General features: G+C 44.1%; 3 protein-coding genes and 1 long non-coding RNA gene across 4 annotated transcripts; 1 reads left to right on the top strand and 3 right to left on the bottom strand.

Annotated features, from left to right (window-relative positions):
* The first annotated feature begins 2,839 nt into the window (after positions 1–2,839).
* Positions 2,840–6,813, top strand: LOC120656947. Its single transcript, XM_039935189.1, has 4 exons — positions 2,840–3,256; positions 3,830–4,643; positions 5,405–5,833; positions 6,300–6,813. The coding sequence occupies exons 2-4, from the start codon at positions 3,893–3,895 to the stop codon at positions 6,461–6,463; spliced, it is 1,344 nt and encodes a 447-aa protein (XP_039791123.1). The 5' UTR covers positions 2,840–3,256; positions 3,830–3,892; the 3' UTR covers positions 6,464–6,813.
* Positions 6,814–9,650: 2,837 nt separating this feature from the next.
* LOC120656946 (lipid phosphate phosphatase epsilon 1, chloroplastic-like) lies at positions 9,651–12,278 on the bottom strand. The gene is made up of 4 exons (XM_039935188.1): positions 11,722–12,278; positions 10,909–11,134; positions 10,434–10,507; positions 9,651–10,256 (listed from the first exon to the last, which is right to left on the bottom strand). Exons 1-4 carry the CDS (start codon positions 12,016–12,018, stop codon positions 10,032–10,034), a joined length of 822 nt encoding a protein of 273 aa, XP_039791122.1. The 5' UTR covers positions 12,019–12,278; the 3' UTR covers positions 9,651–10,031.
* A 987-nt stretch (positions 12,279–13,265) lies between these two features.
* Positions 13,266–16,048, bottom strand: LOC120656944 (lipid phosphate phosphatase epsilon 2, chloroplastic-like). The gene is made up of 4 exons (XM_039935186.1): positions 15,537–16,048; positions 14,515–14,737; positions 14,143–14,216; positions 13,266–13,647 (listed from the first exon to the last, which is right to left on the bottom strand). The coding sequence occupies exons 1-4, from the start codon at positions 15,831–15,833 to the stop codon at positions 13,441–13,443; spliced, it is 801 nt and encodes a 266-aa protein (XP_039791120.1). The 5' UTR covers positions 15,834–16,048; the 3' UTR covers positions 13,266–13,440.
* A 3,085-nt stretch (positions 16,049–19,133) lies between these two features.
* On the bottom strand, positions 19,134–20,596 carry LOC120656945. Its single transcript, XR_005668045.1, has 2 exons — positions 20,098–20,596; positions 19,134–19,832 (listed from the first exon to the last, which is right to left on the bottom strand). It is a non-coding gene; the product is annotated as an uncharacterized LOC120656945 (long non-coding RNA).
* Between the last annotated feature and the right edge of the window lie 2,763 nt (positions 20,597–23,359).

Raw genomic sequence — 23,359 nt, 5'->3', positions numbered from 1 at the left:
GTGTCGTCCACGATCAGACAGCCATGTAGCCAATACAGGCGCCGGACCCTTGCTACGTGGTAGCTGGGCTTGCGGCCCCATCGGGCCAACGGCCTCGCGGTCACATAGCCCTGCGAGAAGCAGCGCGGCGGCACGCTCGGGCATGGGAGAGTCGGAGGAGATGAAGAGAGGGAAGGAGAAAAGAAAGAAGTAGTGGGGCCCATGTCTAGGAAGGGTAAAATGGTTTTTTTGCATGGCATTTAACGATGGAGTGTCAATTTGGGAATGAAAGTTAAATAGAGAACGATATTTTTTCAGAGCCAAGAAAAAAACAACTCATTATCTCAGTGTCAAATTGGGAATCTCCCCTTTTGGCAATTGTTAGGTTGAAAGAAAAAAAATAGCTCACATATTCGAGTGCTATTCTAAACTTGCCAAGGTTTTAGTAGAATAAATTGGCATGCTCATATTTCGACATGCCAACATTTCAGTATTCAGCAAATCAGATTCAAGTCAAATTTTAAGATCCTTAACCACCCCTATTTCTAATACAAGTACAATATACTGCATTGAAATTGCTTACATATTTTCTAAATCATTGTATCGGTGCTTCGTACCCCTACTAGTGAATGTTGTATTGAGCGTCTGATCCGGATGGTGTACAAGATTGATACAAGGATTTATACTGATTCGGGCTGAATATCCATCTACATCCTATTCATCGCTGCTAATGTTGTTTGCACAAATTTGTAGTAGAGGTTACAAACTACCGAGAGAGAAAGCAAGCTCCCAAGATGCTAAGTGTTGGAATGTGTGTCGTGTGCGTGTGTGTTCAGAGAGCGATCCACCTTGCGGGAGGCCTCTCCTCTTTTATAGGCCAAAGGGAAAGAGACGGATTACATGATCGGTGAGGATCTCCAGGAAAGAGGCGGTGTACATACTGTACGGCTGTTCGGCTGACTGTGGCTGGTAGCTGGTGCTAATTTGTTGTTAGTCAAATATTGCTGACTGGCTGATACTGATTTGGCGTAAGAGAAAAATATTGCTGGCTGATTGGTTGACAAGCCAGCTGAAGAGAATGAGTTTAGCTTTAGGTAAAAGGGGAAAAAAAGAAAATATCATTGTTCACGTTTGCAGCCTTCTCTCTCTACCGAAAGCAGCGGGAGATAATGGGCACAGGATTACTTTCTCCGTCTCTCCGTCCCGACGGAATAAATATATTTTTAGAATTTAAAATATTTTAAAATAAAAGTACATCTATGAATGAAACAACCTAATTTTAATTGTTCTTTTCTATTTTATATCCATCCAAGGTGCAATCATTTTATATTTATAGAGGTATACTCCAACCGTCCTAAAATTTAAGATATTTGAGGGTTTAAAATTTATATTTATAGAGGTATACTTCAGAGTTTTTTGGACAAAAAGTCATAATAATCTCCTTGATTTTAGTGTTAATTTTGTAAAAAATCAATTATGGTGTTCCAAGGGAGTAAAAAAGGCATGCTAGTGTCCTTAGTTTGGTGTGAGCACTAAAAACTAAACAATTGATTAATTAAATAATACACTAATAAGAGATATATGTGTCTTTTCTCTATCTTCATAATTTGTCTGTAAAAACTCGATATGTCCTACATTTTAGGATGAAGTATGTAATTTCACACTAGCATTGATCTCCACACCTAAACTCTAAAAGTGCATTTATTTTAGAAGGAAGAAAGTACAATATTGCTCCCTCTGCCTCTATTCATGTTCATATATAATAACATGATGATGTCAGGAGGACTTGTTGCACAAGAAGAGCGAAGGAAGAGTCTCGTCCCGTGCTTGACCGCTTCCCGATTGAACTCGCCGATCACGTCGTCCCTTGCGTCATCATCGGCCACCTCGTTTTATTTACCTTTTCCGATTTCGATCGAGAAGCATCATCCGCAGCCTTGAACTCGAGCCCCTTGATGACCAACAGAAAACACCAACCGAGCTGCGCACGACGTGTCGAGAAAGAAAGAAATCCGTTTCCTCCGCCGCACGAGAAAGGACCCAAACCAACCATCCGCACGACGCACCGCGTGCGCCAGCGCGCGCACGTGGTCAACTGACCGAGCCCCTGGGCCCCGGCCCCTCCTCCGCCAGCGCCCCCCCACGTGGTGGGCGCGGGAGCCGAACCCAATACCACCCCCAACAACCCGCCTGCAGGCTGCTCGCTGCAGGCTGCAGCTCTCGCATGTGGTACTGTTTGGTTGTGTTCTACTGATTCTAGAACACACTTTGATTGCGATTAAGAGTGTCAAATAAAGCCAGTTTATAGAACTAATTCCAGAACTCCTGCACTAGGAACCTTGAAAACTCTCATTAGATTTTTGACCGCGTGGTTAGAAAATAGTTACTGTAACATCACTGTACCCAATCATCGATTAATTACCGTCATTAGATTCATCGCGAAAAGTTACACTCATTCCTAAAAAAATTATAAATAGACTTTATTTAGCACTCCATACATACAAGGTTTTTTTATTAGAAAACGTGCCTTCTAGCGTTTTCTAGAACACCGGAACCAAACAGGGCCTGTGTTGCTCACGGGCCGTCCGTCCCCGACCGGTCCGTGCTGGGCCGTCCATCCCATCCAAACTCCGCGCCAACCAAACACAAAAAAATCCTTCGCGCCCAAGAACCAGGCCCACCGACGCCTCCCCTGCCTTCCCGCCCCTTCCCTTTCCTTCTTTCTTTCCCTCCAAGAACCGGGAAGGGGAGCCACCGCGCCCGCCAACCGCTGACGCCCGGGCCCCGCGGCCGCGCCGTGGAAGGTACGCAAGGGATTGGGTGCGGCAGCTTTCCCGTTTTCTTTCGTGTTCTCCGCTCCCCTCGTGGCCTCTCTCCTCGGCTCCTCCCCATCCGTGCGGTAAATTTAAAGAGGCGGCTAAATAAATAAAATCCCGCCGCAAAAACCGCACACCTTCCCTTCCCCTCCCCGCCTATTGCCTTGCGCTTGCGCCTGGCCGCGCCAGGCTTTGTCTCGCCTCCTGCCTCCCCTCCCCCGCGCCGCCTGCTCCTATTTCGGCCCCCGGGGCCCCATAAATTCGAATCCAAAACGCGACCGGCGCTGCTGCGGCCGTGGGAAAGGCCAACGCAGAGAGAGAAACGCCAGCGCCGTCTTCCCTTCCTCGACGCCAGGAGACGACGCGTGGGGAGCACGCCGCCGGCTCGCTAGGGTTTCCCCCTTGTTCTCGGTGGGCGTGTCCCCGCCGCCGCCGCTCGCACGGGACGCCGACGAGGTCAGGTGAGTGCCGCCTCCAGCTCCACCGGATCTCCTTCGACGTCGTGTTCGGGTAGGGAGGCTCAATTCGTTCGGCTTCTAAGCTGCGGCGCGGCGGGTTGGGGCGACGGTGGGGGATGGTCACGTCTGATCTGGACGGGGTGTTGGGTCGTTGGTGACGCGGATTCGGGTGGGTTCCTCTGCCGCGTGGTGGAATTGGTCGGGGGTTTCGGTCAAATTTTGAAATGGGACTGTTGGATTTGGGACTCGTTTGGTTTGTGTGTTTGTTCGTTTGCGCGATTCCATTTTGGTAGGTTTGAGTAATCACAGGCTGGGGAATATTGAGCGTTTCTCCTTTTCCTGCGGTGAGTGATTTGTGGCTGCCTATCGGCATCTCATCGGCGGCTTTTTCCAGAGGATAGGGTGCATACGTGTTCCGTTGGAGATGTTTCCGAATATTTTGGATCGGAATCCCCAATGGCATATTTCTCTCTCTCTCTCTCTCTCTATGGAGGGTTTGATTTTATTCTAACGGCGATTTTTTTTCTTTTTTGATTTCGATTCACTAACGGTGTTTTCTTGTCGATTTCGATTCAGTGACTGTTGATGCCAAAGAGGTGCAGCTGTCGGTGATTACCATCGAGCTGCAGCCGCGTACCCATGCCTACCATCACGCACTACGTGCTGGACCCCTTCCTTGAGACGGGGTCGCCAGCGCAGGTCCAGAAGGCGGCGTCCAAGCCGCCACCGCCGCCGCCTCACAAGGCCACACCCGTGCCGGTGGTTCCAGTTAGGACACAGACATCGCCGGCATCGCTTTATGCCACACCGGAGAGCACGGCCCTGCCGGACTCGCCTTCCTCCTTCCCAGGAACCTGGTCGCCGTACATCATCAACCATAAGAGGCGAGGCGCCTCCCTTGCCAAGACCCTCTCCCAGGGTGATGCTGTGAGTGAGGGCAGCCAGCTGAAGCTCCCTGTGATACTGCCTGGTTTGCCCAAAAGTTGTGAACCCATTGAAGTGCTGGAGCCTGAGTTTGCGTTTCAGCAAGTGGGCAATGGTCAAGCTGAAGGTGACAGTGGTCTGGAAGAGCCTTTGAATGGGCAGGATGGATTGCTGCAGAAGGTCGAGGGATCTGTGGCAGCTAAAATCGAGCAGGATCAGCCTGAGTTTGAGTTTCAGCGTGGAAGTCTTGAAGCATCCGTGAGGTCTGTCAATGTTGGAAGACCTTCAAATGATGGGGCACCAAAAAATGCTGAGAGTGATGCCTTCTTTGAACTTCAGGATTCCATGAGCGTGACTAGCAATAATGAGGCTGATGTTGGAATGCATGAGCGGTGGTGGAAGCCCAGTTCTCCTCTTGGGACGTCTATTGGCACACCTGGTGCAGAATTCTATGATGCCTTTGAAGGTACCAATCAGTTTGCTACACTTATTTTTTTTCATACCAATATGTATGCCAGGTTTGATGGTATTACTGTTAAAACAATGTTGAAAATTATCATGTTAGTGAGTGCAATATTCTTTAGCAGATACTCTAAATTCCTGGTTCATTATGGCAATAGCTCATATATCAAAAACAGTAGCAACTTAGTTGGAGAAATATCATTCTATGGTTTCTTCCCAGATGTAAGATTATAATCACATTATCTGTGGGTTATACTAGTTTTGTTGCAGTGTTTTTAAAAAGTGTGATTGATTGTACGAGTTAATTCTTTGACTATAACAATTTCTCCAGTTCTAAAGTTCAATTGACCAATTTTCCCCACACAACTTATTGTTGTTAGAGATTTACAAATTTCATCCTACATGTGATTTCCCCATGGTTTCTGTTAATTTCAGGGTTTCTAGTCGGAGTACACGTAGTTTGTCCCTGTCTTTAAACTTCAAAGCTTATACAAAGTCTTTAGTTCCCTTTAGGGTTTTATTTTTGACAGGAGTAATAGTTTTGATTTGCCTCAGTCATCTATTGCATTTGTAATGACTGGTTACCATGGGCTAGTTCTTTTGCCCCCAGTGATGGGAATGTTTAGGGTAGGCTAATTGTTGCATGGACACAGTTTCAGCTAATCTCTTCGTTATGCTGGAATTTCTGGATGCCTCTTTGTTTATTCAGAACTAGCAGTCTTGCTATTGTGCTAACTCCAACCTTTTTATCTGTCAAAAATTTAGAAATATCCAGTGATGGTGGAACTCGATCTTCTCGAGCCATGGATGATGATCTCCGTGAAATGAGGTTGAGTCTGTTAATGGAAATAGAGAGGAGGAAGCAAGCAGAAGAAGCACTTGAGAACTGGCAAACAGAATGGATGAACCTGAGTCATCACCTATCTCGTGTTGCCTTATCACTTCCATATCCAAGTATAGCTGAGAATGCTGATGATTCATGCGTGGATCCTGGAGCTGAGTTGTGCCAACAAATAACTGTTTCACAACTTGTAGCTGCTGCTATCGCACGAGGTTTAGCTCATGCTGAAGTGGAATCAGAGACGGAAACTGTGATTGCAGCAAAGAACTTTGAGATCGCAAGGCTGTCTGATAGGGTCCAGTACTATGAAGCGGCAAACAGGGAGATGTCTCAAAGAAACCAAGAAGCTATTGGTAAGTACTTTTATCACTGCAATTAGTATGTTTATTGTCATGATTATCACTGTTCAAAAGCTTACTACTTAGCAGCATTCTAGTTGGCACCTAGGCACTTGGCTTTATACTTCTGTGTAACTCCTAGTGGTCTTTAGACACTGCATATTGCATAGTATTTCCTGATCTTTGATAAATTAGGTGAGAGATGAAATGTTTGTGGAAACTGGATGAAAAAGCTACATGCATTCTATGTTACATGCCCAGATGATATATATCATACCTGTTCTCCAGGTCTGAACTAATACAAAATATGTTTGTTGCCTTGATTAAGTCAACTTATTGTTGGCTGCTTTGTTCCAGAAATATTGAATGGAAGGTTGCATATAACCACCGTGCACAGATTGTTTCTCCCTAATCTTTATGTTCCATGATTTTAGTGCTGTAATAGATTGATGCTTGAATTATTTATTCTTATGGTTTGCAGAGATGTCTAGGCAACAACGGAAGGAACGTAAGAAGCGACAGAAGTGGTTCTGGGGTTCAGTTGGGCTTGCAGTCACCCTTGGTGCCACAGCCATCGCATGGTCCTACCTCCCTTCATCGCAGCCTCAAGGCAGTGCAGATTCAAATAGCCCCTCCAGCGAATAGAGCTAGGATGAAGATGCATCATCCTTTCAGAAGCCTAACAAAGCTCTAACTATACTCCTAGAGAAAAAAAAAAGGTTGTACAAGTTTCTCTTTTGGTGATCGGCTGTGATCGCTACAATCCTCATTTGTCGCTTCCTCTGTAAAAAATGTTGGATGGGCCATCTCCGTTCAGGATTGGCTCCATTCCAATCACCGTAAATCTCTTTGCATAGCTGGTTGGGCAAATAATATGAGTGTCACCACGGTTAGTAATCCATGCCCAACTCAAGTGGAGTTGATTTTGCCATCCACAGTTTTGTTACTGTTCTCAAACTAAGAGAAAAGAGATGGATCATGGAAATTTTGTTGTTTCTGGCCGTTCGAGAAATTTTTTTTGTTGTTGTTTCTGAATTGATTTAGACTCAGATTTTACGATTTTAATTGCATCTATCATGGTTGCGCTCTCTGTTTGTGTGATCGTTGTTTTCCCTTGTGGAGTTTTGCAGGTTGAATAACCGTGTCGTCACCCTTGGGCCTTGGTGGCTATGCTCCGCAATTATAAAGGTCCTGCCAGATGCTACATCTTGTCCATTCCTCTGTAATCTCGTGTTGGATAGCCACTGTCAATATTTCGAGTAACGTTGCTGGGCGCAAATAGTACCCAGATAACGTTAGCTCTTGTACATCATGCTACTTTGATCTTAGAAGTGTCAATGGAGATAGCATACTACAACTCACAGCTTTGTGGATAACCGCGAATGATACTTGTTTTCTTCAGCATCATTGGGGAAACGAGCCTGGAACCATGTTCACCAATTAAATGTTTCTTTTACAGCCATTTACAATTTCTCCATATCTTCCGAATTCCTTATACGGCGCGCGTGCGCTGTTACTTGTAGCGGCGCGCGGCCCGTCGCCGACGCCGCCTGCTAGGCGACCTAGGGTTGGGGGGAGGGGGAGGGGGCGGCCAGAGAGGGTGGGAGGTGGGCGGAGCGGCCGCCGGTGGCCGGGGTTGTGGCGGGAGGCGACGGCCTTTAGGTTTTCGGGTTGCCGGGAGTGGGGGGCGGTTCCATGGTCACCAGACATAGAGGGAAGGTCGGGGCGGGCGGTGGCGGCGGCTGTTCGGTCGGCGGAGGGCGCGGTGCCGCCGCCGGCCGAGGCGGGGCAGGACAGCCGGTGGGCTTGTGCCGGCAGCGGGGCGGCCAGGGCTGGTCCTGAGATTTTTGGGGCCTGGGGCGAACTTAAAATCTGGGGCCCTTACACTAAGATTTAAAATAGCATCTATATATCATCTATGTTATTTTTTTTGCAAGACTTTGATCATTTGTATTAATATTAGCAGTCATCTGGATTTTTTTAAGTGCTTCTGTTATTTTAATCTTGTTGGTGTCCCTTTTGGTGATTTTAGAACTCATTCGCCCACTATCTGCTCACTTTCTACCAATTAATGCATCTTTTCTAGATGATTTCACCGTGCTTATTTTTTTAAAAGTGTATTTAGTAACAAACACTAGTGCAAAGCTACAAAATTAATCAAGCCGAGGAAATATTGGTATCACCCAGTAGAACTCTCGTATCAATTCCCTATGTACTACAATGAACATGCAAAGATCGTCGTTTAGAAATCAAACATCAATCATTTCGAGCCGGAGTCGCATTCGGCGCGCATCACACTCGCGGCATGATGATTCCTCACGCGGTGCATTGCCGTCTGCTGAGGACGCACGGAGGCTCTGGCTTCTGCATCTGTTTTTGTCCGCCATGCGTTGGGTTCGTTGGTCGACGTAATCGCCAATCGACTGGCCGCTGCTAACCTAATAGCATGCTAGCAGATTTTGAGGCGGATTAGCTAGCAGGCTGCTAATCGGTGCAGAGGCCAATAAAAAACGATAAAAAAACGGAGAGAGAGGAGAGACTTTGAGGCGGATGGGAAGGACATATAAGAAGGAAGGAGAAGAGTAAATTGCACTCATCATACAACAACTTGTCAGATGAGTGCAAACTGGTCTAACAACTTATAAAATGCTCAATTTAGTGCAATAACTTGACAGGTGGGTGCAGATCGGTCCAACAACTTGTAAAATGCTCAACTTAATGCAATAACTTGGCAAATAGATGCATTCGTAGTCCAAACATTACACGTCAATGTAACTAACGCAAAGTCTCAATAAAGAGTATATTCATGTTAGGACAAATTATTAAGTATTATTTGACCATTGATTTTTTGTGTTGCGCCTGCGTGGCAATGTATTCGGCCCGGATAAAAATCCTCACTGTTTAGAAATTAATGTTATGTCATTACATTAATTATATTTGTATAGTGATTTAATTCTAATTAAAACTATTTAACATGATATTCAATTTAGAAAAATTAACCCTCACTATTTCCTATATGTTTGATTATATGCACTGTTAAACTAAAAAAGTCAATATGTTGATACAAACTATCGATACCTTTTAGGAGCTTGGTACATGTATTTTTAAAGCCTCATATATTCGTTAGAAAAAAAATTGAGCTAAATAAACAGAAACAAATATGAAAATTTTTGAATACATGAGTAGAAGCGCAGAAAAAAACCTAAGGTTTCAGGGCTCTCTTATCGCTTCAGTATTTGAGTGATGCTAATGGTGTAATTCTAAAATTAGTTTGCATTTGAACTAATAAAAAAATGTACATAGTTGAAAAGCAACAGCCGGATCACCATCAATAATTTCTATTTATAAAATTTAAGAATTATTGACGTTCATCTACTTTGCTTAATATGTTGTTGTTGTAATGGTAGTTAAATAATATATTATTTTTAATAAAACCATAATTAATTTATTCTGAGAATAAAATTATTGGTGTCCATTGCGACACAACAATCTACGGTCAAATAATACGTTCCGACGTGAATACACTCTTCATTGTAACGTGACATTAGCAATATATTGTCGTGTAATATTTGGACTATGAATGCACTAATTTACCAAATTATTGTACTAAATTAAGTATTTTTTAAGTTGTTGGACCAATCTGCACCCAGCTATCAAGTTATTGTACTAAATTGAGCACTTTACAAATTGTTGGACCAATTTGCACCCACCTGGCAAGTTGTTGTATGATGAGTGCAATTTAATCAAAAGAGAAAAAGGGAGAAGAAGAACAGTAGGAGGCACCTTTCAGTCGCCGCTAGCAGTAGCAGCGCTAGCTAGTGGCCCCCATATCTTCATAAACATGGTAATGAATGATTTCTCACGTGATCCATGTTTTTTTCCAGAACAGAATGGAAGCAACAAAGTAATAAAATTCAGTCAAAACTAAAATCCACGCAAAAAGGTGTAAAAGAAAAGTAAACCAAAAGATTAAGTATTTGCTACTACACATGGAGGAGCTTTTTCCGTATTGGTAATAAAAATGATTATATATTGGAAATGAATTTTTGCTCCCGTGGGCTTCCGAACCATCATGACTCGTAAGCTGCCTTCAGAATAGTCTCCAGTGTGATAATACTAAGTCCAGGGCTCCCGGCAAAACAGTATGCTACCAATTGGTTCGTAATGCCTATCAATCAATCTCCCATCGCAGGCTTGCAGCTATGAAGTACAATCACTCATCCTTGAGCCAATGACGTATCATGTAGATGACAAAGCCAACACAAAATACACATGATCCGAGGATGACCACAACCCGGACCAACAGTGAAGCAGCGAATGCCTCCTGCACAAGTGAATGCCAGAGCAAAAACCATAGAGTACCAAAGGCAGATCCTACAGCAGCTCCCACCATGACCTGGTTTAGTGTATGAAGGCGCTGGGACACCCGTAACCATGACTGCACACAAATAAGACTGGAGTTAGCTTGCAGCCAATGACATAAAACTACAGCCTGATGTTATGAGAATGGAAACATTCATGATATGATTGAACATGGAGGAGCCTCAAGGAACACTTCACTAGACAAAACAGGGAGACTGAGACATGGTATAACTTACTTGGGCATTATTCTTACCAGATAGGCGGCCACTGACAGAGTTGCAGGCCCAAGAATCACGGCTAGATAATTTGTCCCATTCCAGTAGTACACTGCATTTCAAAAGGAAATAGATGAATCACACATTTTGTTATGCTGGAGAAAAAGGGCATTTGATACGTTTTAATCATGGAGAAGCAGTAGGTATGTGCTAGTCTCGAGGATTTATAGAGTGAAAAGTTTGCTTATCTTCGTTTACTGTCATAAAAGTCCAGAGCACATAAGTATGCCATATCTAATTTAGTCTTACTCATTTTGTTGGTTGGCAAGGAAAAGCCACAAAGCAAAGCAAAAAAAACTTTAATAATAGAAATATATGTATTATCAACACACTTAAGCCATATATGTTGCCTAACCAGCCTTATGCTACTAGCATTGGCAGGAGAGTATATTTAAATGTCATGTCATGATTAAATCATATCCAAACACTGGATAAAAATTCTGATCTACTTACACGAAAGAATTAGGACGATCGCCGCATAGAAAATGGATTGTGCATGGGACGATGGCATCCCAGGATCAGACCGCAAAGCTGATGAAGGTCTTTCATGGTTTAGCATCCTTTTCAGAATCACTGAAAGCAGAGAGTTGGCAACGGCACCCAACGAAATCCAGATAATTTCAGCATCATGCTTCCAAAGAGCTGCTAAAGTAAAACAACCGGCCACCAGCCATTTACTCTGGCGCACAGTATTATGATTTCAGCACAAGCCCATAAGCAGATATCACAAAGCTAAGCTTAAGTTCTAGTAAAAAAAGGTCATTTGGAATAGTATAATGTTTGTCAGCAACTCAACACGAAGCTAGAACATCACTGAATCTTTCCAGATGCATTTTTAAAAGTTAGGGCATTTGAATTCAGATTCGAAGATTCTACATTTCAGTTTCGAAATACCATATGAAAACAGTCTAGCTCATGAAAGTAGAGATCATTACAAGCTGCAACTAGACATCTAGAAAGATAAACTGATTGTAACGCTAGGGCATTGCACATTCCCTATAGATTGAGGAATCAGAATATGCTGGAGCTTTAGTGCCTTTTGGTAAGCTGTTTGGTTGTGTGCAACCTTCTTTTCAGCTTGGTTAGCAAGTTTCAGAGTCTACTAAGCTCATCTGCATGTCCTAGAACTGCTGTAAGACCAATGTGAATTTCAGAATCTTTCGGGTTGCACATTCGTACCAATGATGTCAGATTTACCTATGAAGTCAGACTAGTCTTTATCAAGAACATCCATAGCAGATAGCTCAATGCCAAGAAAAAACTAACCATACGGTTCAGCGCCTCCTCGACGGGCGCCCACCGGCTCGCCTCCCTTCTCTGGCCGGGCGACTCCTCCCCTCCCAGCATCGGGTCACTCTCCACGGAAACCCCGACCTCCGGCAACGGCTCCCCGCCGCTCCCAACCCTGACCATCTCGGTCATGCGCAAGCCAAGCCGCCGCAGCCTTGGCCGCCTCCGGATACGGGGCAGCAAGAACCGATCTTTGCAGCAGCGCGGTGGCCGACGCAGCAAGGCAATTAGACAGAGGCTAGGCGACGGAGCTGGAAGCAGCAAGCAGGGCATGGCTCTTGGAGCGGCGAACGGCGAGCGCGAGACGGCGCGGCGGGAGCTGAGCCAATGGAGGAAGGGAGCATCTCGACGGCCCCAGGGGAGGGGATTAGGGAGTTTGCCGGGGTTTCGATGGATTGAGGTGTTTGGCAGGCTGTGGTTGATGCCTTGTTTGGCCCTGGGATGATTGGAGGAGAGGCTGGGAGGAGGACGGAGGACACGACAAGCAAGCTTGGGGTGGGTGTTTTGACTGTTTGGTGCGGTCGAACGTTGGTGGCTGTGTGCTCTTGCGAAAAGAAGCTCCTATTTATGGTGTCAAGAGATTGATTATCATCCGGTAGCCCGGGATTGTTCGTGAGATTTAAAAGTCAACAAGAGCAGGACTAGGAGTTTTTTTCCTTTCTTAAAGAGGAGCTAGGAGTTTATCACGCGGAATTATTCCATCCGAGTGTGATACAAATGTCAATTGCCATTTGGAAGGAGGTTGAATTTAATGGCAGTAATATGATGATTTGGTTGATGCATAAGTGTCTATAGTAAATTAGATAGAGCACCTCTCCCGATAAGAATATATGGAGAGACTCCTTCCTCCCACCCACCATGCCACCTTCGACACTGATGAGGATCACCCTCATCTTCCCTGCCTCCTTCATCGTCCCTTTCAGCTCTGGCAGTGCCGCAGCCACCAGATCTACCACCATCGTCGCCACTCCTATACCCCCGCCCCAACGGGTCTCTTCCACATCCGATCGGTGGCGCCATCACCGCTAGCCTCGCCATCCTCAACCCACTAACAACGCTAGGCTTGCCGCTGCCGCCAGTTTCATCATTATTTTGATAGGGTATGTCATCTAATAATGAATTGAACCTTATGATATAAAGTTATAGGAAAATAATGATGAAAATTTCATAATATATTTTCTTATACACACTGTGATGCCAATTACAATCATGCAGAACCTTAAATTAAGATTCCACTTGGATGTGGAGAAATAAAAAAGATAAATTATCTTACACGGTAAATTGAACCAAATGATATAGTTTAGGTACCAAATTGAACTAAAAAATAACTAAGGGTGTTATCTGGACTTTGGACATATTTGAGGTGGGTAATTTGAACTTTTTTCTTTCCAATTTGTCCAGAAAAACCTGTCTGTTACTAACTACAACGGTGAAGTACAATCACTCAGTTCCCCGCGAAAATGAAGTACAATCACTCAGTCTTCATCCAATGGTCCATCATGTAAATGCTTTTTTTTAGATGATGGGAAAAGAAAACATCCCGGTCTTGACCTCCAAAAGGCTACAACCCAGTCATTACATCAAACTGCAGCACCTCCGTCTGCAAACACACTTATAATGTTTACAAAAGAAAATATGAGACACCAACAAAATTCACATGGGAATTTATTAAGCAGCAATTCTATTGCTAAAACTCTATCCATGGTTGGCGAAAATTAGGCTGACACAAGTTGCTGCTGATACGAGGACGGCCGCGATCTTTGCCGACGGCGATGAAGCAACTGCCTCCGGCACGAGCGAGCGCCAGAGCACAAACCAAAGGGCACCGAAGGCAGATCCTACAGCAGCGCCCACCATGACCTGGTTCAGCGTGTGAAGGCGCTGCGACACTCGTAGCCATGACTGCACGTAGATAAGACCAGAGTTAGACCCTGTTTGTTTCCTGCTACTTATTTTTAGTCCCTAACACATCAAAAAGAATTTTACTATTTAGTCCCTATGACATCAAAATATTTGTTTATAAAACTTTTTTGACAGATGTGTGCTAATTCGCGAGACGAATCTAATGAGCCTGATTAATCCATAATTTGCTACATTGGTGCTACAGTAGCTATTCGTTAATTATGGATTAATATATCTCATTAGATTTGTCTCGCAATTTAGCCCCAGGATCCTACAATTAGTTTTGAAATTAGACTTCATTTAATACTTTTAAATACTAATATTTTTTTTAATGTGACATGATCTAAAGTTTAGCCTCTGGAACCAAACAACCTCTTAGAGATTGCAGCTCACGCCTTAAATTACAGCCTGATGATGATACGAGAATGTCAACATTCGGGGATAGGATTGGACATGTGAGAGTTTAGTCTGCACTCTGCAGGACATGATTCTTACTAGATAGAAGGCCACTGACAGAGCCGCCGGTCCAAGGATCATCGTCAGATAGTTTGTCCCAAGGTAGTGGTACACTGCATTTGAAAACAAAACAGATGACTTGCACATTTCAAAAGTTAATTTTCTTAATCTGAATAAAAATCTTGAGCAAAAAAATAATCATATCATATTATTTTTTAGTTCCACTCATCGTGTTTATATATCAGCATGCAGAGCCACATAGCGAAACAGCAAAAAATTACTAAAAGAAGATATGGTATTATCCACACCACACACTTAGTAGCTCTTTGTTTTTGTGTGTGTTGGCTGGAAAGCACCGTATTATCATGGTTAGCATAAGTTAGAACGCTGGAGTGTTTCTGAAGTTCTTACATGAAAGAACAAGGAACGTCGCAGCATAGCAGAGGGATTGTGCATGGGAGGATGGCATCCCAGGATCAGACCGTAAATCTGTCGGTCTTTCATGGTTTAGCACCCTTTTAAGAAACAGTGAAAGCAGGTAGCTGACAGCCGCACCTAGGAAAACCCACATAATTTCCACATCATGCTTCCAAAGACCTGCAAAAACATAAGCAGCCGCCACCAGCCATTTGCTCTGGCACGCAGCTTTATGATTTCAGTACAGAGCCAACCAAGTAATTTTTTTTGAAGTAAAACCAAGAAAACTTATTACAAAGTTCAATATGTTGTATCCAAAAACGCCATGCCATAAAAATCATTAAATGTAGAGGCACCATTAAGTTATTTTTAAAATTTTCAGAAAGATTAGCATCTTGGAAAAAAAAGACTTAATTGTCCATTAATCATGTGCTCCAGTTTTTAAGTCATTCTGATTTGTAGAATTAGATTATTTATTTATTGTTTTCTTGTAACGATGCGTGTAATAAAGGTAATTAACAGAAAACTGGGGGCGAAGATAAAATGTGTGCACGATGAAATATGTGTTTGTGGCGTTTCAAGGAATAAGGTGGTGACTCGGTGTGGATACGCCAAAACTCAACTATTGCGAAACAAAATTTTCTGCTTGAATCAACTTATTTTGAGATAGAGTATCATAGATTTTTTGTGCTTGAGAAATCAATTAGCGTGGTGTAGTGTGATTGTATCTATGAAAACCCAACTTATTAGATTATATAAATGCGCCAAAGTTGGATCTTGTGTAAGACTAATTCTAATACATTTTACCATGTCAAATTTTCCAGAGTTACCAAAGCCAGTCCCAATGGAGGGACTAAATTTAAAGATCAATTGGATGGCACTAACAAAGCTGCTGCAAAGCAAAAGGTGAAACTCAGGATCATTCATAGGGCTGCACATTTTGCACAAACTAGTTTTCATCAAGAATATCCATATAGTAGTATATAATGTATAGTTCCATGCCAAGAAGCACTAACCATCAAGTTCAGCGCCGCCTCCACGGGCGCCCACCGGTTCGCTTCCGGCGACGGGCCTCGCAGTTCGTCGTCTCTTCCCATGTCTACCATCGCGCCTCCCTCCGCGGAAACCCCGACCTCCGGCGACGCCCCGCCGCCGCTCTCGACCCAGGCCGTCTCGGCCATGCGCACGCCGAGCCGCACCCTTGGGCTCCTCCGGGGCAACAAGAGATGTTCTACACATTGCAGGTGCCGTCGGCTCGACGGGGCGGTCAGGAGGAGGCGAGGCCTCGGAGATTGAAGCAGCAGGGAGGACATGGTTCTTGGAGTTGCAAGACACGGGTCAGCGAGGAGGGAGCTGCAATAGTGGAGGAAGAGAGAGCATCTTGGGAGCTTGGGAGAGGGGATCGATGAGTTTTGGACTTTGGATGTTTGGCAGCTTCTCCTCACGTGTTTGGCGGAATGACGGCCATGGCCGTGCGTGGGTGGACTGGGGAGAGCCAGGGACGACAAAGAAGACAACTGGTAGAATAATGAAGTGTGCACTCGTAATTGTTGAATTTGTTCAGAATTCTGTATCGGCGGCGGCGTGTTTGGTTGAGGCGTTGACCGTGGAGCACCTCCTCAATCGAGACACTTCCCATGATTTTGGTAGCTAAGACCAAGCTAAAAGGAGTAAGGCAAGAGGGTCCTCTATCTCCCGTACTCTTCAATATCGTTGTAGACATGCTGGCAATCTTAATTGCAAGAGCCAAAGAAAATCAGCAGTTCAGTGGAGTAGTCCCTCATCTAGTCGACGATGGTCTTTCTATTTTGCAATATGCAGATGACACAATTCTCTTTTTGGAGGATAACCTTGAATAGGCAAAAAAACCTAAAGCTCTTGTTATATGTCTTTGAACAACTGTCTGGTCTCAAGATTAACTTTCATAAAAGCGAATTATTCTGCTTCGGGGAGGCCAAGGCCTTACAAACGGAATATGAACAGATTTTTGGTTGCGGCCAAGGCACGTTCCCGTTTCGATACCTAGGAATACCCACGCATTACAGAAGACTTAATAACTCAGATTGGAAGGGAGTAGATGAAAGATTCCAAAAATGATTAAGCAGTTGGAAAGGGAAGTTGCTTTCTTCTGGTGGAAAGCTAGTTCTTATTAACTCCGTGCTTAGTAATTTACCTTTGTTTATGTTTTTGTTCTTTGAAGTTCCTCGTGAGGTATTGAAAAAGTTGGATTTCTATAGATCGAGGTTTTTTTGGCAAAGTAACGAAAATAAAAAAAGTATAGGCTTACGAAATGGAGTGTCCTCTGCTGTTCAAAGGACCAAGGGGGTTTGGGAATCTTAAATCTCGATGTTCAAAATAAATGCTTGCTAAGCAAGTGGTTTTTCAAGCTAATAAATGAACAAGGGGTGTGGCAAACCTTACTCAGGAGAAAATACCTTCAATCCAAATCTCTTACTCAGGTTGAATATTTGCCTGAAGATTCCCATTTTTGGTAAGGCCTCATGAGCGTGAAACCCGAGTTCCTGAGATGGGGCAAGTTTAAGCTGGGTAATGGGTCTCTTATCAGATTCTGGGAAGACACGTGGCTAGAGAACAAGCCTCTTAAAAATCAATTCCCGACTCTGTATAACATAGTTAGGAAAAAAAATCAGCTTTAGTCAGTTCTGTTCTAAGCTCGATTCCACTAAATATCTCTTTTCGAAGGTTTCTGATGGCTAATAACTTACTCTCGTGGCACCAACTAGTGGCTAGAGTAATAGACATCCAGCTACAAGATCAAAGTGACAATTTTGTGTGGTCTCTGCAACAGAACAGGCTTTTTTCAGTATGATCTATGTATAGGGCAATAACAACCATTAATATAATACCACATAATCACACTATCTGGAAACTAAAATCACCACTTAAGATTAAGATTTTTATGTGATACTTGATTAAAGGGGTTACTCTCACTAAAGACAATTTAACTAGAGGGCGATGGAAAGGGAGCTTAAAATGTTGTTGCTACAATCTTAATGAAACAATACAATACTTTTTTTTCGATTGCCAAAATGCTAATTTTTTGTGGAGACTGATAAGTGTTGTTTTTAATTTGCCTATGCTGTTAAATGTGAACCATATGTTTACTCACTGGTTAAATGGGCTGAAGAAACAACAGAAGCATCAGGCCTTAGTGGGAGCATGTGCCATCTTATGGGCGATTTGGCTAACACGAAATGACATTATTTTTAACTGTGCGCGAGTTTTTTTCTCTCTGCAGGTGTTATTTAGAGGAACATATTGGATCCGGTTTTGGGTGCAGCTGCAAAAAGAAGAGGAAAGGCCGCCGGTGTTAGAGGGGTGCCGCGCACTTAAGTGCTTTGCGCGTCGAATGGATGGCCTTTTATTAATCGGATTGCTTATGTTTAAGCACGTTTTAATCTTACTTTTGCTACTCTGTTTTGTTTTTGTTCAGACGCATTGTGCGGTGTGGTTGTGTTTTCGAACAACTATATGTATCAATCGATACCGGCTGGAATATACTTAATATATTCCTTTATCTAAAAAAAGCTAAAAATGGAGGGTCGACTACTAATAAATACCGAAGCGCAATCAGTTGATATTGTGTAAAGAAAATATTCTGCACGTTAAAAAAAACCGGGAGGGAAAAATATTAGCAACAAACAAACCTAGGTCATTTCCACTTCCCATGATCCCCGAGCTTCTTCGTCACCATCCGTCATCCGGACACCAAGGTCGTTCACCTCCAAGCATCGCTAGGCACCCACGTGGAAGGGGAGGAGCGCACAGGTAAAGGAGCAACATGCCAACATAGAAGGGGACAAAGAAAGCAACAGAGAAGGGGAGCCCACGGGTAAAGAAGCAACATTGAGGGTGGGGTCGCGGGGGGAGGGAAAAAAAATAGGAAGAAAAACAATGCCGGATGGTCACAAATAAAATGCTAACTAGAAAAGAATGTTATCCATTATCACTGGAGTTGGAGATATTTTTAAGACCTTAGCAAATAAAGGCGGCCTGTTTCACCTTTTGGGATCTGAAATAAGGAAGTTTCATAGTCTACTAAGGACTAAGCTCATCTGCATGTCCTAAAACTATTGTAAAACAAATACAAATCTCAAAATCTTTCGGGTTGCATAATTCTATTTCTACATATGAAGTCAGACAGTCAGACTAGTCTTTTGAACCGTTCGGCTGCTTGGTTTCGCAGCAACTGCTGCTGCGGTAGTGGGCAGTGCAAGGCATAATCACTATAGCTGCCGTTAAAGTTTACAATTGCAGCGTTGCTGGTGCCAAAACAGGCAGTTAAGAACATCCATAGCTGATGTAGTAAATTCCATGTACGGTATTGAAAATTATAGCCATCCCTTCTATGCAATTAAAATTTACCTGATCCTTTCAATACCATCAATTATAATGACCTTGTTTGGTTGCATTCTAGGCCTAGAATACGTCTTCTAGGCTCCTCATGAAGTATTAAATAAAATCTATTTGCAAATTTTTTTCAGAAATGAGTGTAATTTTTCGCGACGAATGCTACAGTGGTGTAGCAATAACCATCTTTTAATCGCGCGATCAAATGCCTCGTTAGGATTCCTAACACAAGGGTTCTGGAGTTGATTATGTAAACTGGCTTTATTCGACACCGTAATTAGCGGTCAAAGTCTGTTCTAGGGAATTCTAGAGAGTAACGAAACGGAGCCAATTTTCCATCCCTTGTATGTTATGGCCATTACACTTAACAGAATACCCACACTAACACCTCAAACCAAGTAATGTTCAACTTGGTTCTTCCTTTTTACCCTCCGAAGAATTATGCTCAGACCTCAATCCTGGCCATATCTCATCTTCCTTCCTCATTTTCTCCAAATTCCAGCCACCAGTAGACCAAAAATCGCCAGCCACCACCGCTCCCAGGCACGCCATCCGCTCCCAAGTCCCAAGTGTCGACGGGCGTGCTCCAGATCGAGCGCAGCCCCTCGCGCAGGCGCCGCATCGGGCATTCGGGCTCGACGGACACATCAGCCGTGGCGGAGCGGAGGCGCTGGCCGCCGTTCCAAGGACGTCGCGGAGTCCCGGCAGGCAGCTGTGGCCAACGAGGCTGACGCTTGGACGGGGAGCTTCTCCTTTTCTTAAAAAAAGGTTTCGTCGCCGGAGTGAAGAACAGTAGGGGCAACGTGGAGCTCCCTCGTGTCGCGGGCCAGCCGCCGTGCACTGTCAGAGTTCGTCAGCTGCACCAGGCACCAGCACGACTCACGACACAGCGCGTGTGCCTGTGTGCAGGAGGAGAAATCGTCAAACTCGCCGTTGGAGGACTGCAGATGAGACTGAGATGAGTTGTTGGTAATTTTATCATAACAGAGAAATATTTATTATATTTAATCTAGTGGTAATTTTGTCTTTTCACCTTACACTGAACAGTGATATAATTGTATTGCGACGGAAATGCCATATAGGAAATGAAAAATTATAACAGATGGCACTGAATAATCATTTAATTTTAATAGCATTGAGATGATAGCTATAATTTTTAATAGTATACAAGGAATTTGCTAGATACCTAGAAAAACTAACACCCACCGGCTTGCCTCCATTCCCGGACCGGGCGACTCCTCCCCTCACACTCCACGGAAACCCCGACCTCCGGCGACGGCTCCCCGCCGCTCCCAGCCCTGGCCATCTCGGCCATGCGCAAGCCAAGCCGCCGCAGCCTTTGCCGCCTCCGGTCCGGGGCATCAAGAACTGCATCTTTGCAGCAGCGCGGTGGCCGACGCGGTGAGGTGATTAGACAGAGACGAGGCAACGGAGCAGCAAGCAGCAAGCAGGGCATGCTCTTGGAGCGGCGAGCGGCGGGCGCGAGACGGCGCGGCGGGAGCTTGGCCAATGGAGGAAGGGAGCATCTCGACGGCTCCAGAGGACGGGAGGGATTAGGGACTAGGGAGTTTGTCTGGGTTTCGATGGATTGTTGTGTTTGGCAGGTTGCCCTTGCTGTGGTTGACGTCTTGACGCCTTGTTAGGCCCTGGGACGATTGGAGGAGAGGTTGGGAGTGGGAGCCTGGGAGGAGGACGGAGGACAAAACAAGCAAAGCTTGGAGACTTGCAAACAGGCAAAACTAAAGAGTGGAAAATATAACAAACCAAGTATGCATGTATAGATTCTCTTTTATGCATGTATAGATTCTCTTTGCTATTACCCACATTCACGAAAATCTGATATAAAGCTATGACTATCAAACCAAGTATCCAGATTAAATTTGAATTACACCATTATTTATCTTATTAAACGATCTTCAAAAGAAGAACACACTTGCCTATGTATGCATAATATTTATTAAAAATATCTTTAATATTAAATAATTACTTTCAAATCTTAAGAATAAATAATTATTTTAACAAAAAATTAAACATAGTGAATAAATAATAATATACAATGAACAAAATATTAGACAGCGAGATTGTATAGGATAAATAATGGAAAATAAATATCGCGAACAAATGAGTTAATATCACCGAACAATTTAATCCATAGAAGGAATAAATAATTTGACATCACGAACAAATAAGTTACACAAGAAAAATAATTTAACATGAATAACCAACACATTCATGTTGCAAATTAAATTATTTTTTTGGGAAGTAGAATATGAATAGATATTGAATTAGTTAGTATATAAAGTAAATAAGTTATTTTCGCACTAACCAATCAATCACAACTAGAACAAATTAGCATGGTATGATAAAAGAAACTTTGACTTGAAGGATATATTATATGATTTTTGAAATAAATAAGGAAAGAAATTGAGAAAAATATAGATAATATACATCAAAGGATTATAATAAAAATAAAATATTAAAAATACAAAAGAAAAAATGGAAATGAAGAAGAAGATAATTAACAAGAAAAAGTAAAAACAAAAAACAACTAGTCTAGTTGAGGCAAGAAAGATAAATAACAAGAAAAATAAACAAGTAATAAATACATAAATAATTACAAAAAATTAAAAATGAAAAGTATAAGAAAAATAAATTGGGAAATAATAAATAAATACAAAGAAAGAAAGAAAGAAAGAAATGAATATACACAGAATTAGAGGGGGAAGAAAGGAAAATGAAAGTTGAAAGAAATAATAAAAGAGAAAAAATATAATAATGATCAAACTCGCTTGGAGCCTCGGCTAAGTGTTGACGGCCCAGTTATTAGGACCGGACTGGACTGGACTGGTTGAACCGGCGGTTTTTACAGAAAATCGAATGGTTTTTATTCATTTGAATCGAAGAAAACTGACCATGAGCCGAGCCAGGGAGAGGAACGTGAAGCAGAGGGGCGCCTGCGGGGTATTAAATGGGAAAACTGGCCATGAGCCGAGCTAGGGAGAGGAACGAGAGTACTCTATCCTACTTGTGATGAGTGAATTGTTAACCGTGCGGTGTGATTGTGCGCTTGGTCTTTGGATTGCAGGTACACGGGCGTCGAGTGTCGACGGGGAGCTGCCGTGGAGGTGCTGTGGCCGATGGACCGTGCGATGGACGGCGGTGAAGGGCAGCCGGGACCGGAGCTCGGACCGGGCGGCAGCTGTGGCGTCCACTCCTAGATCGAGGGCGCAAGCGGCGACGGAAGGCGGGTTTCTTGGTTTGCGCCACAAAACCAAGGAGGCGGACGGCGGTTGAAGACGCCAAGTCGTGGAGGCACGGGCGTCGGTCTCGGGACTGACGGAGGCGACGGGCGTCGGGCGGCGTCTAGGGCCGTCAGAAGGCCGAGGCGGGAACGGCGTCTAGGGCCACGGCGCGGAAGCAGGAATCTTCACGCGCGTGAGGTTTTGGCGGTTTTCTCAAAACCGGTCACCTACCTGGGTTTCGCGGACCCTCCAAAACTGCGGACTGGATCTTCATCAAGACGGCGGCATCGCGGAGAAGACTTCGTTTCGAAGAAAGAACCTCGGCCGTCGGATGAGATCGTGTACAGGAGGTGCTGCAGGCCAACCGGTCTGACCGGTCTGACCGGTCTGACCGGTCCAGCGTACCGGTCTGACCAGTCCCGCGGGTATAAATACCCCTTCACTTGTGTTAGGTTAAGGGCGGCTTTTGTAATTGCGTCCGTGAATTGTCTCTACTCCCAGGCCGCCGCCTCTGTGTTCCTCTCCCTCTGTTCATCTCTCTAGGGTAGATTTGAATGTTGTTTGTGTGAGAACTCTTGTGGATTTGATTGGGAAAGGAGGCCCTAACCTCCTCGTGCCCTCTGGGCGGTTTGGATCAATCCATCTCCTCGTTTTGTGACTTGTTTGATGAAATTTCGATTTTGTTTTTGGTGCGCTTGATTGCGAGGAGTCCACGAGTTCTTTGCCGTGATTCCCATACCTCTATTTTGTTCTTGAACCCTCTGGAATCACTAGCCCGTCCAAATTCGATTTCTTGGAGACTAGAGAAAACCCCACCCCCTTTGATCTCATCCCGAAATTCTCGTGCTATGGATATCTTTAGGGTGAGATTTCTTGGGGATACACTCTTGGGGTAAGAACGAAGCTATCTTCCACGTTTCATCCGATTTGGACGCGATTTGATCTCGATTCACGATTTGGAACTAATTTTTTGAGGTTTTCTAGACGCCACCGGTCAGATCGGTTGGAGAGACCGGTCTGCCTGTTTTTGAACTGCTTGACCGGTCAGACCGGTCTTCTATACCGGTCAGACCGGTCAGTGCCTGAGCTGCTTCGTTTTGAGTTGGTTCTCACACTTTTGCTTCCACGTTGCGATCCGAGTTTTCGGAGTTGAGATTGCTTATCCATAGTTATTCTCACTGATCTCGGTTTGAGGGTTTGCGGTGACTTTGGGACATCGGCCGACG

This window comes from Panicum virgatum, chromosome 1N, assembly GCF_016808335.1.
Source record: "Panicum virgatum strain AP13 chromosome 1N, P.virgatum_v5, whole genome shotgun sequence".
Taxonomy (NCBI): Eukaryota; Viridiplantae; Streptophyta; class Magnoliopsida; order Poales; family Poaceae; genus Panicum; species Panicum virgatum.
The sequence above is the reverse complement of the archived record's forward strand: the minus strand, read 5'-3'. Positions and strand labels throughout refer to the sequence as shown.

Bases quoted from the DNA above. Each gene is read 5' to 3' on its own strand.
- LOC120656947 (XM_039935189.1), top strand. From the start codon at position 3,893: ATGCCTACCATCACGCACTACGTGCTGGACCCCTTCCTTGAGACGGGG. The intron at 4,644-5,404 runs GTACCAATCAGT...TCAAAAATTTAG, and splicing joins ATTCTATGATGCCTTTGAAG to AAATATCCAGTGATGGTGGA. The intron at 5,834-6,299 runs GTAAGTACTTTT...TATGGTTTGCAG, and splicing joins AAGAAACCAAGAAGCTATTG to AGATGTCTAGGCAACAACGG.
- LOC120656944 (XM_039935186.1), bottom strand. From the start codon at position 15,833: ATGTCCTCCCTGCTGCTTCAATCTCCGAGGCCTCGCCTCCTCCTGACC. The intron at 14,217-14,514 runs GTAAGAACTTCA...TTTCAAATGCAG, and splicing joins GACGTTCCTTGTTCTTTCAT to TGTACCACTACCTTGGGACA. The intron at 13,648-14,142 runs GTAAGAATCATG...ATCTACGTGCAG, and splicing joins TGTCAGTGGCCTTCTATCTA to TCATGGCTACGAGTGTCGCA.
- LOC120656946 (XM_039935188.1), bottom strand. From the start codon at position 12,018: ATGCCCTGCTTGCTGCTTCCAGCTCCGTCGCCTAGCCTCTGTCTAATT. The intron at 11,135-11,721 runs GTTAGTTTTTTC...ACTGTGCGCCAG, and splicing joins AGGAGGCGCTGAACCGTATG to AGTAAATGGCTGGTGGCCGG. The intron at 10,508-10,908 runs GTAAGTAGATCA...TTTGAAATGCAG, and splicing joins GATCGTCCTAATTCTTTCGT to TGTACTACTGGAATGGGACA.